Consider the following 14867-nt stretch of genomic DNA (forward strand, 5'->3'; position numbering starts at 1 on the left):
CTTGTGCTAAAGAATGTCATCAGTAAGTTTCATCTCAATTGAACAAGTGGCTATCTAGTTACGTGTAAAACTCTAAAATGACAAAAAGACAATCGGACAGACCGGTAAAGGTAAACAGCCTCCCTATACAGTTCCTTGAAATTAATTCAGTCATTTGTGCTACAGTCCTAAGCAAGGTTTATCACAAAGCATGATTAGTTTTCTAGTATATATACACAGTATATGTTGTCATGTATCTAGAGAAACCATTGTCCAATTCTGATTAAACCTATTTAGGGGTTATACAATTATGGATTCCAAATATGAAGCATCTAATTATTGGACCTAATGGTTCTATTTGGAACCCAGTATTTAACCTGCAAATCACTACATAATAACGAATCTTTATAAAATCCAGAGAAAGGCCAAAGGTTCTGATTAGAACGCCTGTTAGTATAGTAGATTTAATATTGTTTTATTATTATTATTATTATTATTATTATTATTATTATTATTATTATTATTATTATTATTATTATTATTATTATTTGTGTTCATTTTCAGCAGCAAATCAATTTACGTAGGCTACCACATCTTAAACTTTTGCTGCACCCACCCTGTACTAAAGCTGGGAGGATGTGAGGACAGCTGTAATGAATAATGCATTTGTTCCTGCGTTGCTTTCACATTTGTGCAGTTATTATTTTATTTGCAACAGTAACGTTTAACAGGGCATTTAATTTCAGAGTGACCTGGTATGCCTACTATTATAATAATAATAATAATAATAATAATAATAATAATAATAATAATAATAATAATAATAATGTGTGCGATACTATTTCAGGACAGGACAGAGTCTTTTCAGTCACTGAATTGAGCAAAAGGACTTTACAGTGAGCACCAAATTCATTTGGCTGAACTTCCTGCTGTACTGACGGTTCGTTTTTCAAACCAGTGATATTGTGTACTAGCAGCAGCACATTTGTTTACAATGTAACTAACCCAGACAGTATTGTTAGTTTTATCATTCACATTCTTCAAAGCTTTTGTCACAATTGGTGGTAACTGGAAAACATGACTTCATCCCATATGTTAATACTACAAACAAATACTGTACGTGATACTAAATTCAAAATTGTACCAGAGATTTTAAATAAAGAACAAACAATTATAGTGTTTTCTGCATGTTCACATACGACAGTGTTCAGAATGTACGTAAATCAAAGTAAATCTGCTTTAATCAAAGGGTATTTTCTTGTTAGAATTACCTTCCAGGCTGCAGCGAGCCGACTGTCGCTGAAGGCTGTCTGTTCTGTCATTGCTGGAACTGGAGGAACAGCTCAGGCCGTCCAACCTCATCATGCCGGTAAACATCTTATCCAAAATGACATACAGAAGAATGTTGACATCTGTTTAAATAGCTTGAACGACTGATGCAGGTATCCAAAAACAAAACTATCAAAAACGAGGTTGATGATTTTGGAGCCAGTTCTGTTACAGGATGCGTTTCCCTAAAAATACATCCTTTTACTTTTTATGAAGGCATACTGTAAATGGCTACTTCCTATTCGTCTCATGGTTAGCCTAACTTCAGTTTCACAATGTAATGCATTTGTTCATTTTAAAGCCGCTGTTCCCTCGTTGCAGCTCGGTAATTTGTTTTGAAGACTGTATATGCTTATATATAATTTTTTCTTGGGAAAACTATTTACAAAAAAACTTTTTAAAAATCCTCACATAAAATACCAATAATACAATTTGTTAATGAAAACAATCACTTCCAAATCGCTGTTTTTATGTAATCCGTACAGTCATCGTTATCAGCAGCAATAGCGCTTTGTCCCGTTATGTGTCGTGTTGTAATGTAGGAGTTTCCTTTCCTGCTCCCTGGACGGAGGTTGACTGCATTCATTCCTTTGCCTCGGTACTCGTAGAACTGTGCCAGAGAAAGAATACAACACAGGCATGTAGGGAAGTAGTGATCCTTGCATTCTCCGTGATCCACATTCTGCTAACAGTAGGCTACTGTATGTTGTCGTGGGAGTTTTGCATTTTAGGTTGATACACACTTCAAGTTTATTTGTTAGTGTTTTGATAACAATTGAAATGTACATTTTAACATAGTTACCCTTACAAATACACAAATAAACAAACATACGTCTTGATAAACAAAAAATAACATGTAGGACACACTTTTTAATAAATGATTGGTCTGTAGAAGGTGCTAGTTTCGGGCTACATTAATAAACTGTAACAAAGACACCATGATTCATATACACCGTCTATATTTTGATAATATTACCAACATGGCGGTGTCACACAGTCTGGATCACAGAATTGTACTTCCTATATAACAAAAACCTCAGATAGATGCAAAGCTAGACTGTCCTTCCTATTGAGACATAAAACAAGCAAACATGTACACAAGCAGTGGATAGCCACAGTATCAGATGAGCCTCACTTGATATGCTGCCTTTGAAGCTGGTGTCACATTACAAGAAACCCAATTGTCAAGAGTTCATTTCAGAATGGGAAAGGCTTGTATTTCCTTTATTTGCTGTGCATGAATTTCGGGTTCATTTATGTTTGCACAAATGTTACCGCAACCAAAGACTATTGTTCTGAGTGAATGTAACATGTTATTCTTAAGGATTATGGATTGTATCCAGCACGGATATTCTTCCAGTACAGTTGATGGATTCATATTTGTAAAACTTGTGGCTATTGGCAAATGGGTTATTTTAAAGTCAAATATATGATAAAGAATATTTGCCATTTGTTTGTTTTAGATATATACAGTACCTACTGTAGTTACAATTAGTTAAGACTTCTCAATGACAATAAAACCATTTAAATCATTGTATAAGTTATGCTGTAGAGGCTAGAGTCTACCTCCTGTGAAACAGCTATTTGCATGTGTTTTATGAGAGGCTGATTATCTGTTCAGAAATTATTTGGTACATTAGGTTTGAGTCAGGTAAAACTGAAAAATGATCACACCCCTAAGGACCACAAACCAGCAGGGCTGACCCCAAAGATTTTGTTTCCACTGTTTGTCAGTAGCATGCATATCCCCCACAAAGGATATCAATCACAAAATATAGATTAATGTGTCATAGAAAAGTAGGTCATCTATATCCATGGTATGTACAGTAGAATAGCATTACATAACAAATGCCAATGGAAAGTTTCAGAAAAACCAGCTCCCAGAATCAGCCAAGCCGGTGTCAATATCATGAAAAATAAAGTCAATGTGATCTCCATGTGTTGGGCAAACAATTACAAATACCTTTCACAGTCCTGTCTATGGCATGTTGGGCCCCTAGTGTGACTTGCAAGGTATTTAAATTCCTCAGTTTTGTTTTCTCTCTCCTCGCTCTCTGCTCTCACTCCTAATACACCCACCCAGAGGGTAGAGAGCTGCAGGTTTATATACAGGTGACCATCTCCCGATTAGCAACAAATGAATCACTTAATCAACTCGGGAGATGGCCACATTCTGCACGAGGTTTTTAATTTATTCCTGGCAGAGGACGAGCGCCAGAACACGTTTAAAAATAAACAAAACAATAACAGACACGGCGCATGGCTCTCGCCGTTATACATTTTTAAATAAATACAAAAACACATGGCGCCTCGCCGTCATATAAATACAAATATAATAATAAATCATAAAACAAAATAAATACAAAATAACGCACTGCACAGGGGTGGAGGGGGAAACCCTGTTCTAAAAATAAATAAACAAATACGTACAGGGCTCCTCGCCCTGTCACAGGGATATTTGGGGGGATCTGCACAATGACCTATAGGGTCACTGCGTTTGAGACAGTTTCTTCTGAAACATGATCATTTGTGTACTGGTGCACCTGCCTTTCAAGGACCTACTAACAGCCCTCAAAACCTATGTGTTTTCCTGCCATCGTAAAATAAACAGGTACTTTAGTTTTTTTTGTTTTTTTTTGTCCAGCCCCAATACATTTTCAGTATGTGCAATAACTTCTTGTAACTCCTTGCAAAGTTGTATCAACCTCAGGCAAGCAGTTTTCAAAATATAACCTGTAATAGCTCAGCTAATCAGGTATCAGTACAATGAAAAAAGACCTGGACTAAACTGTTAACTGGACCTTTTGCCACTGACGAGTTGTCCACTGTCTTAGCTCCTTGGTCCACACCAACTGCCTACTCATCCTGGAAGTGTCAGAATACCACGGTACCTCAGAAGAGCTGCTGGTTTTTTATATCAGCATCACATAATGTGCTGTGCTTTTCTAAACCAATAATAAATAAGCTGATCCCGGGCTGGGGTGTATTCACACATGGCCTGCTCTGTCAGCTACAGTTCTGGAATGTACTTCTCAGTATAGGAGCCTAATTAACATCTCACTCTCCATCTGCAGACAGTCACCATTCTGACCCTGGAAAACTGTGTATCCCTCATGGAATCCTGTGCAACATGCTGGGAACCTTTTAATCAGGGGTGAAATTCTGTCGGCACTCGCCAGAACTTATTTGATCTGCTTTTCAACCAACGCACATGCATTCCATCCACTCTTACACAGTCCACTAGTGTTCTGTTAGAAAGCAGTCTCATCACAGAAACTAAACAATCATTACAATATTCTCAAAATGAACCAATGGCAATAGATATCCCTAGTTACCTTAGTTCTTGGCAGCAAGATCATGAGAAATTATTTGGCAGCTTTGGTGCCAATCATTATTAAACCAGTCGGTCAGTCTCATCTGGCTATGGATTTATATGATTGGTCAATAACATTGTCAAAATAATGTGCTGATGGGACCCTCCCCTGATATTGACTACTAATTCTATGTTGAAGGAATGGAAAGTAAAAGACAGTTGTTCATAGAATGAATGACATCTGAAGTAAGTTTACTATGATATGTTTAATATATATATATATTTTTTTTTTCTTATAAACCTTCAAAACAATGAATATGATGGATTTTGACATATATAGCCGATTTCTGGGGCATGTGAAATAAAATCCAATTAAAAGTAAAGTACAGTATGTGCATCAATGTATTCTGTCTTCAAAACAAATTACCGAGCTGCAACGAGGGAACGGCGGCTTTAAAATGAACAAATGCATTACATTGTGAAACTGAAGTTAGGCTAACCATGAGACGAATGGGAAGTAGCCATTTACAGTATGCCTTCATAAAAAGTAAAAGGATGTATTTTTAGGGAAACGCATCCTGTAACGGAACTGGCTCCAAAATCATCAACCTTGTTTTTGATAGTTTTGTTTTTGGATACCTGCATCAGTCGTTCAAGCTATTTAAACAGATGTCAACATTCTTCTGTATGTTATTTTGGATAAGATGTTTACCGGCATGATGAGGTTGGACGGCCTGAGCTGTTCCTCCAGTTCCAGCAATGACAGAACAGACAGCCTTCAGCCTGGAAGGTAACAATAATTCTAACAAGAAAATACCCTTTGATTTAAAGCAGATTTACTTTGATTTACGTACATTCTGAACACTGTCGTATGTGAACATGCAGAAACCACTATAATTGTTTGTTCTTTATTTAAAGTCTAGGGTCTCGGGTCTCGACCCCCCCCCCCTAGTCCCGCGACCCTGAGGGAAGGACAGTCTTGAAAACAGCCTGGAAGCTGATGGCCCCATTGTAAGTCGGCCTGGATAAGGGCGTCTGCTAAGAAATTAATAATAATATCGGTTTCGACCAAATAATAACCGGTATTATTTGTAATCCCACCTTGTCTCCTGAGTCCTGCTTCACACTAACCTGACGAACGCTACAATATGTATATATAGAAATAACATTATCATATGTTTTTAATTTAAATGTAAAAAAATGATACAAATATATATATATCCAGAATCATTTCTCACTACACCCCCTCTCGCCCCCTTTGCTCCTCCACCACCGGTCCCTGTTTGCTCAGTCCCTGACCACCTTCCGGCGCCTCATCAAGACACACCTGTTCAGACAGCATCTGTAAACCTCACAACTCTCGACTATACTGGACTATATGGCACACAATTGTACCAGTACTTGCATCAGCTTATACTTGCACTGAACTGCTCCATGACTTCTACCACTGCTCTTAATTATAACTACTTCCTGTATCTTGTATTTGATTTTACTCTTATAGGTATCCGTATTGACGTTTTTTGTAATTGCTGTTATTTGAAATCATTCTCATCCATTTATAATACTTACTATGTGCTATTACTAGACTTTACTCGTATTAGCAAATATTAACTGCTCCTAGTCGAACTCGCTCTCAAATGTAATTATTTACTGTATTCTTTAGTTTGCTCTTATTTGAATTTGATCTTATTTGCTACTGATTTTATTGTACTTTATAACTGCTCTTATCTGTAATATTACTCTGTAATGTGATATTTTGTACTGTGAGGCTTTGGACTGTGATATTTTGTAAAAATTGTAAATCGCCCTGGATAAGGGCATCTGCTAAGAAATAAATAATAATAATAATGAGAACACATTATATTTGATTGTAAATACTTAAAAAAAGAAGCAGTTACATTCGTGTACCCGTCTATATCCTCGTGAGAACTCATAAACACCCCCTTTTTTCATAAATACAGTAGTACACCCTCGCTATAACGAACCTGTTGAGGTCCAAGCCTTTTGTTCATTATATCGATGGGTTCGTTATAGCAAAAGGACAATCAAAATGAATGATAAACTGCTGGAGTAAGTTAATGTGATGTGATTGTGAATAAAAGTAGAATTACATGTACTTGTTCGTCTCATGTATGCAACGCATAAAACGCATTGCAAAAAAGCAAAAATCCAGACTTGAAGCTGAACTTTTATTCAAAATCAATCTGACATGAATCATTTCAAAGTGCACCAAATCATAATCCAACATGCAAGAATTCCAAACTAAGTTTTTATTCCAAATCAACCCGACATGAAAAGTTAATCAGATTTTGTTGTTGTTTTTTCTTCAATCAATTGTGCTTTGCTGAACAAGCCAAAAAACTTTTTTTTTGTGCTTTTTGAAAACCTATATTCACCACATGCCTTTTTTCAAACGATCAATATAGTTTCCAGCTATGTTGCAACATAAAATGATTTTCGTTTCTGTATAGTTACACAGCGCGCACTTTTTATTAAGACAAAAGAGTTGACTTCACTGCGGAGGTGGCATCCCGTGCGTACAGACCGGGATGTTAACAGTGTGTGTTTATATTATATTTTTTAATTTTTTTTATTTGGGGTCCAGAGGCCAGGTTCGTTATAGCTGAAGGTGTGTTATAATGAAGGGGCATTATAACGACGGCGTACTGTAAACTTGTCCTTAGCGAGGGCTAAAAAATGAATTTTCTGCACACTTCTAGTTTAGACGTCCGTCACATTCTGTTACTAAATTTGTGTTTCAGGATTGATTTTATCCAGAAAAAAAAAAAATACATAGCTTATTTTTAAATCAGTACAATACTCGAAAATTCTAAGTTCTGGTTAATAAAATATATAATCCTCCTGAATCGGGGCCACCTTGACTGCTTGGGGCCCTAAGCTTTTGCTTAGTCTGCTTATGCCTAGCGCCGCCAGTGACCCCAACCACCACCCCTGGGCAACAGCCCTCGACCTGTGTTCCCTGAAACCCGACTGTGATGGGGTGCCAGCTCGCTCCTATAATTTGTGTTTATTATTGTTATTTTTACTGTTGTTTTTCTTAGAATTCTTGTTTGTTTTGGATTGGCAGGGAGGGGGTTAAATTCCTCCCTGTAAAATACATGTGAGAATGTGGCTGGAGCCTTAAGTGTTTAATTGTTAATTATTAGTTAATTGGGCTCCAGCCACAGACTATAAAAGGCAGGTGAAACCCTTTGGGTGGGGGTTTTTTGGGTGAGCTTGTTTGTTGCTGTGCAGTGCAGTGCAGTGCAGTGCAGTGCAGTGCAGTGCAGTTCAGTTTAGTTTTTTTGAGAAAGAAACTGTAGTGAAGGCTAATGCCCAGCCTACATTTCTGTATTTTGTTTAAATCTTTTGTTTGGGCCCTTGTGCCTATTTATTTGATTATTTTTGTTTAATAAAGATCATTATTTTGCCCCTTCCACTGTCTCTGAGCCTCAAACCTCTGTCATCCTGGCACACTTGGTGTCAGAAGTGAGATAGCGCCACCTAGAGGCTCAGAGCAGTATTTTTTTAAATTTTGAATTTTTTTGAATTTCTGGATTTTTGGAGGGTTTTTTCTGGCGGTGCGCAGAATGGGAAAAAAACAAAGGCAGCGAAGAAAGCAGCAGCAGCAGCGGCAGCAGCGGCCGCCACCACCAACCCAAACCCTGTGGGAGGACCCAGCGAGCTTGTTCCTGTGGTGCTCCTGGTGTGGGAAGGAGGACCACCGGTGGAGGTCCTGTCCGGATGGGCCACCAGCTGACTGGTGTGGGCGCTGTGAGCTGGATGGCCACAGCTGGGCAGGATGCCCCCACAACCCGGACCAGGAGCAGCTACCAACCCCGTCCTCGGCAGCCACCCCACCAACACCGCCTTCACCACCATCACGGGAGATCTGGGAGTGGTTGGTGCACCCCAAAGCGGACCTCTTCCACGACCTCCCCACAGCCCTCAGCACGCTGTGGCATCGAGATGGGGAGAGGTGGGAAGAGTGGGAGAGAGAGCGCCACCCGGGGTCCCTCCAGGAGATAGCCGTCATGGTCCTGGCATACTTGGCGATAGACATGGGGAGATCCCCCTCCTTGAAGAAAAGGGGGTGGAGCCGCTGCCGTCGCCCAGAGTGGGGGAGCCGCTGCCGTCGCCCAGAGAGGGGGAACAGCCGGAGCTGTCTCTTCCTCCACCGCCAGCAGAGGGGGAACAGCCGGAGCTGTCTCTCCCTCCACCGCCAGCAGAGGGGGAACAGCCGGAGCTGTCTCTCCCTCCACAGCCAGCAGAGGGGGAACAGCCGGAGCTGTCTCTCCCTCCACCGCCAGCAGAGGGGGAACAGCGGGCGCTGTCTCTCCCTCCACCACCAGCAGAAGATGCTGGAGGTCCCTCCCAGCCTCTGTACCGGCTGCTGAAGGGAGCGCGGGGACAAACTGCCCGGCGGCTAAGAGGCACAGCACCGCCCAAGGATGCCTGCCTGTCCGCATCGCCTGGGGTTGCCTGCCTGTCCGCATCGCCTGGAGTTGCCTGCCTGTTCGCATCGCCTGGGGTTGCCTGCCTGCCCGCATCGTCTAGAGAAACTCTCAGTGTGCTTTCTCCTAGGGATGCTGGTCCGCCGTCGCCTGGGGTCGCTGCTGGTCCACCGTCGCCTGGGGTGGCGCTACTGTCCCGAGCGCCAGAGGGGCCAGAGGGTCCAGCGCCGCCAGGGTGTCCAGAGGGTCCCGCGCCGCCAGAGGGTCCAGCGTCGCCAGAGGGGCCAGGGGGTCCAGCGTCGCCGGAAGGACCAGCGTCGCCGTTCCCGCCTCTGCCACCAGAGGGAGACGAGCTGCTGTTCTCGCCTCCGCCACCAGAGGGAGACGAGCTGCTGTTCTCGCCTCCGCCATCAGGGGGAGACGAGCTGCTGTTCCCGCGTCCGCCATCAGAGGAGCTGGAGCGGACTCTACCTCCTGCTGCCAAGAGGGAAGAGGAACTCTGGCTACTGCCACCCTGGCTGGAGGTTCCTGCAATGTTGGCCACGCCCAAGGATGCCTGCCTCGCATCGCCTGGGGTTGCCTGCTGCTCTTCTTTTGTTCCTCCTAGGGTCGCTGAAGGTCCTGCTTCGCCTGGGGTCGCCGAAGGTCCTGCTTTGCCTGGAGTCGCCGAGGGTCCTGCTTCGCTTGGGTTTGCCTGCTGCTCTGCATTGCCTTGTTAGCCACCGTTTGCAGAGTACGAGGGAGAAGTGGAGCTCCCGCTGCCGTCTTCATGGCCAGGGGCTCCCCTCCCGAGCTTACCTCCCGAGGGTCCGCTGCCGCCGTCGCCTCCCGAGGGTCCGCTGCTGTCGTCGCCTCCCGAGGGTCCTGCTTCTCCTGGGGTCGCTGCCAGTCCTGAATGGCAGCAGGAAATACTGTGGCCGGAGCCTCACAAAGGGGAGCTGCCGGCCATGAAGAAGGGGGGGGGAGGTGAGGAGACCACTTCCACCACAGCCCCGACCACCACCCTTGTGCCACAGCCCGGCGCCTGGGGGTTGGATCCCTCGGCCTGGGCTCCCGGACACCCAGGCTCCATGTCTGGACCTTTGGTCGCTGGGCCTGACTCCCAGGTCGTCCGGGACTTTGGGACAAAGGGGGGAGGTGGCCGTTGGGGCCAAGTGTGCTGCGCACAAGGGGGGGGGATATGTGATGGGGTGCCAGCTCGCTCCTATAATTTGTGTTTATTGTTATTTTTACTGTTGTTTTTCTTAGAATTCTTGTTTGTTTTGGATTGGCAGGGAGGGGGTGAAATTCCTCCCTGTAAAATACATGTGAGAATGTGGCTGGAGCCTTAAGTGTTTAATTGTTAATTATTAGTTAATTGGGCTCCAGCCACAGACTATAAAAGGCAGGTGAAACGCTTTGGGTGGGGGGTTTTTGGGTGAGTTTGTTTGTTGGTGTGCTGCATTCATCCATAGCTATAGAACAGTTATAAGATCTGTAGAATATTTCAAGAAACAAGGGAGAAGGTCAGAGAAAAGAATGAACAAATACTATGGAGATACTTCTACAATAACAGTGAATTACCCTGAAAAAACTCTAACACAACCATTATCAAACTACAGCATAACCAGCATTAGCACACACTGGATTTGGAATAAACTGATAAACAGTGGTACCATGGTACTGTGTTTATTGGTTAATACCATTGTGCTTAGAATTCTGCAAATTGCTCTTACCATTGTAGTGGTCACACCAGCTGTCAAAACCATTGTCTTTACATCTCATTATTATTATTATTCATTTCTTAGCAGACACCCTTATCCAGGGTGATTTACAATTGTTACAAGATATCACATTATTTTTACATACAATTACCCATTTATATGGTTTTTACTGGAGCAATCTAGATAAAGTACCTTGCTCAAGGGTACAGCAGCAGTGTCCCCCACCTGGGTTTGAACCCACAACCCCCCGGTCAAGAGTCCAGAGCCCTAACCACTACTCCACTATGCTGCCCATTTGGGTTAGACATGTTGTTCAAAAACTCTGTAATTGATCATACATTACTACATTACTACAGTTTATGTAAAGATTCTGTATATAGGAGGTCTTTGTGAGGTCAAGAAATGACATGAAATGACCTTCATTAGCCTGTATTTTGTTCTCTTGAGCTATAACAGGCAAGCTCTTCTAAAGATGCTGCTAACAAAAGTGTTCAGAAAGTTTGTTGAAGACATAAAAATATTAAACAAAGGTGGACAGAACCTTGGCACAGAGCAAGACTCAGTGCTGCTAGCTATCCAGGCCTTTATGCGTAACCCGGCAAACCCAGGTGAACTTTATCAACTGTTGAAGCCTCGGGGTGTTGACCGTGGCAACCCTTTCTTAAAGGGACATCTGAGAATCTGATGATGCAGCACTGATAATTGTGATGGGGTAGTCCCCGCCCCTGTGCATATTATGTTTTGTATTTTGTATTTGTTTTATTATTATTTAAAACATATTGTTTAATTTGTATAAAAAACAATGTTTTGTTATTGTAGTTTAATTTGGAGAAGGTCACATGTATATAAACCCGTCTCTTTGGCTGATCGAGGGTAGAGTGTTCAGAGGTGGAACGAGAAAGCGAGACAGTAAGAACTAGAAACAAATATAAGCAATTGCTTTATTTTGTGTTTTGTCTGTTTGTTTTGGCCCGCGTGCCGTTTTGTTTTGTAAAATGTTTGTTTTGTTAAACTTTTTATTTACAATTAAAACGTGCAAGCAGGGCATTTATACCCCAGTCTGCTATTGATTTCACCGTGTGACAATTTTTTTTTTTTTTTTGGTTCCTGGGTAGTAATTGTTATTTCCTAATTGCTTATGCCTCAAAAGTATAGAAAATGGCTATTATTCCTCACAAACTTTGCTTTTGTGACCAGGACAGTGATATTTTGAAATTTACCTATTTTCCAGAACATTCCAGATAGACTCAGTGCTGAGTAAACTTGGAGTAACTTCTAGAACTTTCTAGAACTTTCCAGTAATATAAATAGTAGTATAAATACAGGGGCCTTAAGCCCACCAGTTCAGTTTAGTTCCAGCTGCCTAAGTGGAAACATATCTGCATTTTTCTGAGATGGCATCAAGGTCATAGGAGACTTAAAAATGGTGGCATTCCTGATGGGTCTCCAAGGCGGTTTTACCAATTTTCCCTGTTATCTTTGTCTTTGGGACAGCAGGGACACCAAGGCGCACTACCACAGGCGGGACTGGCCACAGCGGACCGAGTTCTCTGTGGGGAGGAACAACGTCAAGTGGGAGCCACTGGTGGACCCCCGGAAGGTGCTGATGCCACCACTGCACATCAAATTGGGCCTTAAGAAACAATTTGTCAGAGCTCTAGATAAGGAGTCGGCAGCCTTCAAGTACCTTCAAGACTTCTTCCCTAAGCTGTCTGAGGCAAAGGTCAAAGCCGGTGTCTTCGTCGGATCACAGATAAAGAAGATCCTGGAGTGCAATGAATTCCCCAAGAAGCTCACTAGTAAGGAGAAAGCGGCTTGGAACAGCTTTGTCGCAGTGGTTTGGGGCTTCCTGGGCAATCACAAGGCCGAAAACTATGTGGAGCTGGTTGAGACTCTGGTGAAGAACTACGGCACAATGGGCTGTAGGATGTCCCTCAAAGTCCATATCCTTGATGCTCATCTTGATAAATTCAAGGAGAACATGGGAGCGTACTCGGAGGAGCAAGGCGAGCGCTTCCACCAGGATATACTGGACTTTGAACGCCGCTACCAAGGACAGTATAACGAGAACATGATGGGAGACTACATTTGGGGGCTGATTCGTGAAAGTGATTTACAGTATAATCGTAAATCTCAAAAAACTACTCACTTCTAAATCTTTTGTAGTCATTTTTGTATTACTTTAGTATAAATACATGTTAATTTGGATTCATATGTTGTTTTTTTCTGACTTTATGTGAACGAAAAGACACAAATTCGCCCGTTTTCTCATTGGAAATAGGTAAATTTCAAAATATCACTGTCCTGGTCACAAAAGCAAAGTTTGTGGGGAATAATAGCCATTTTCTATACTTTTGAGGCATAAGCAATTAGGAAGTAACACTTACTACCCAGGAACAAAAATTGTGTAACATAGTGTTTTCATTCATTTCCCGGTCTGTCGTCATCCACAGTGCCATCCTTCACAACTGATTATACCATTTTTTATTTACATTTTCTGGCAGTCCCAGTGTGGCTCACCTGGTAAAGGCATGTCCGCATGATGTGCAAGATAAATCATACAGTCAGGGGAGTGCAGGTTCACGTCTTGGCTGTGTAAGTTGCTGAAGTGGTGTTTGGCTCTCGGACAGGGTGGTTAAAATCAGGTCACCAGGTCACAAAATGCAACTTGAAATTTGAGTATGGCCAGTAGATTTTACTATAAACTCGCCACATTGGTGACTAAGCATTTACTGTACATACAACAGAACTACATCTCTATATTAAAAGACTTTCTGCTTCAAAACTGGCAGAATCTGCACTGCCCCTTTTGATCTTGCAGAGCCAATCTTTTGAACTTTTCAACCCCTTTTCTGCAGTTCTCAGGATTTTGGTGACCAATATGGCTAGCACACTATAAATATGTGTTGGTGTTACTGTATACATTTAATCCAATTTACATTTTACAACTTACTCTTTCAAATGTGTCAGGGTTTGTTAGAAACACTGACTGCCAATGAGATTGACATGAGTTATGTATCTTTTTCCTCTGCTAGTCACAGTTAATTACCCTGAGATAAACAGGCCTTGGGTCAGAAAACATACCTTTATACAACAGTGCCCCCTGCATGATAACATTCAAACTACAGTGTGACGGGTGCGAGTGGTGTGTGAATAAATAACAGTCCTGAAACAGTATTTCTCCCAAAAAAACGTCTGTGTTTATTAAAATAAACCTCCCCTTTACTAGCGAGGGTATTGGGGGGAACACAGCTAGCTGACAAACAAAAATACAAAAACAAACAGAACGTGTCCACAATGAAATCCCGAGTGTCCTGTGCATGAGAGTGCTCTGTAATCCACACGAGGTGTGCTGATGTTGGTGAAGGGAAGGTAGTGCTCTGTGGTCTGGAACTGGCTCCGTGGCTGCAGTCCCGCGCTCCTACTCCGCCTCTGAAAACACACAACAAACACACGTAATCCAAAAAACACAACGCTCCGGCTGGTGGCTCCGTTTCTCAGTGCAAGAGGAGGAATTGACGTAGCTGCTTCCCCTTTGTACCCAGCAAACTCCTCCCTGCAGTCAACGCGTCGCCATGGTTTCTCCAATAGAGGGCTGCCCTGCAGCTGACTGCAATGGAATCGTCCTGAGTACTTGCAGCTACGCGCCCCTCCTAATATGGTCACCTTCCGGTTTCCACCTACCACCGAGGTGGCAGATTTAGGAGGCAGCTTACCTTCCCCCTTACACAGTGCCCTTTCTAATCGGGGGGGGGGAGATTTACAGCATTGATCCTTTCTCTCTCTATTACATACAGGCTAACTCTCCAGAGCAAAACTTGATCTCAGAATAAATAGGGAGGTTAATGTTTTTTAAGTAACTCCTGGGAATGAAACCGTCAGATGAATCAGATCACTTTATCAAATTATCTTCACCAGCAAAGCTGAGTGGAACTTAAATAACAATGCAACTGGTTCTGTAATAAGAAGCAGTAGCACAAAGGCTGCTACAGTGGTATGAGATGTAGAGCTCTGTTCACAAAACTCATGAGCTGTTTAAAGAATGTGTTTGAAAATAAAATCAAGGTTGATATTTATGAAACTGCCCTT

The 14867-nt window shown here is 42.4% G+C and overlaps 1 protein-coding gene across 4 annotated transcripts in view; it reads right to left on the reverse strand.

Annotated features, from left to right (window-relative positions):
• Positions 1–1910, reverse strand: part of LOC117411327 (disrupted in schizophrenia 1 protein) — a 158304-nt gene extending 156394 nt beyond the window's left edge. For all 4 annotated transcript variants that reach the window (XM_059025426.1, XM_059025423.1, XM_059025425.1 and 1 more), the window contains exon 1: positions 1251–1910. In XM_059025426.1, coding sequence (XP_058881409.1) covers positions 1251–1356 — 106 coding nt within the window. In that variant the 5' untranslated portion in view covers positions 1357–1910. The remainder of the gene's footprint in view (positions 1–1250) is intronic.
• Positions 1911–14867: the final 12957 nt, after the last annotated feature.

The sequence above is a fragment of the Acipenser ruthenus genome, chromosome 6 (genome assembly GCF_902713425.1).
Source record: "Acipenser ruthenus chromosome 6, fAciRut3.2 maternal haplotype, whole genome shotgun sequence".
NCBI lineage: Eukaryota > Metazoa > Chordata > Actinopteri > Acipenseriformes > Acipenseridae > Acipenser > Acipenser ruthenus.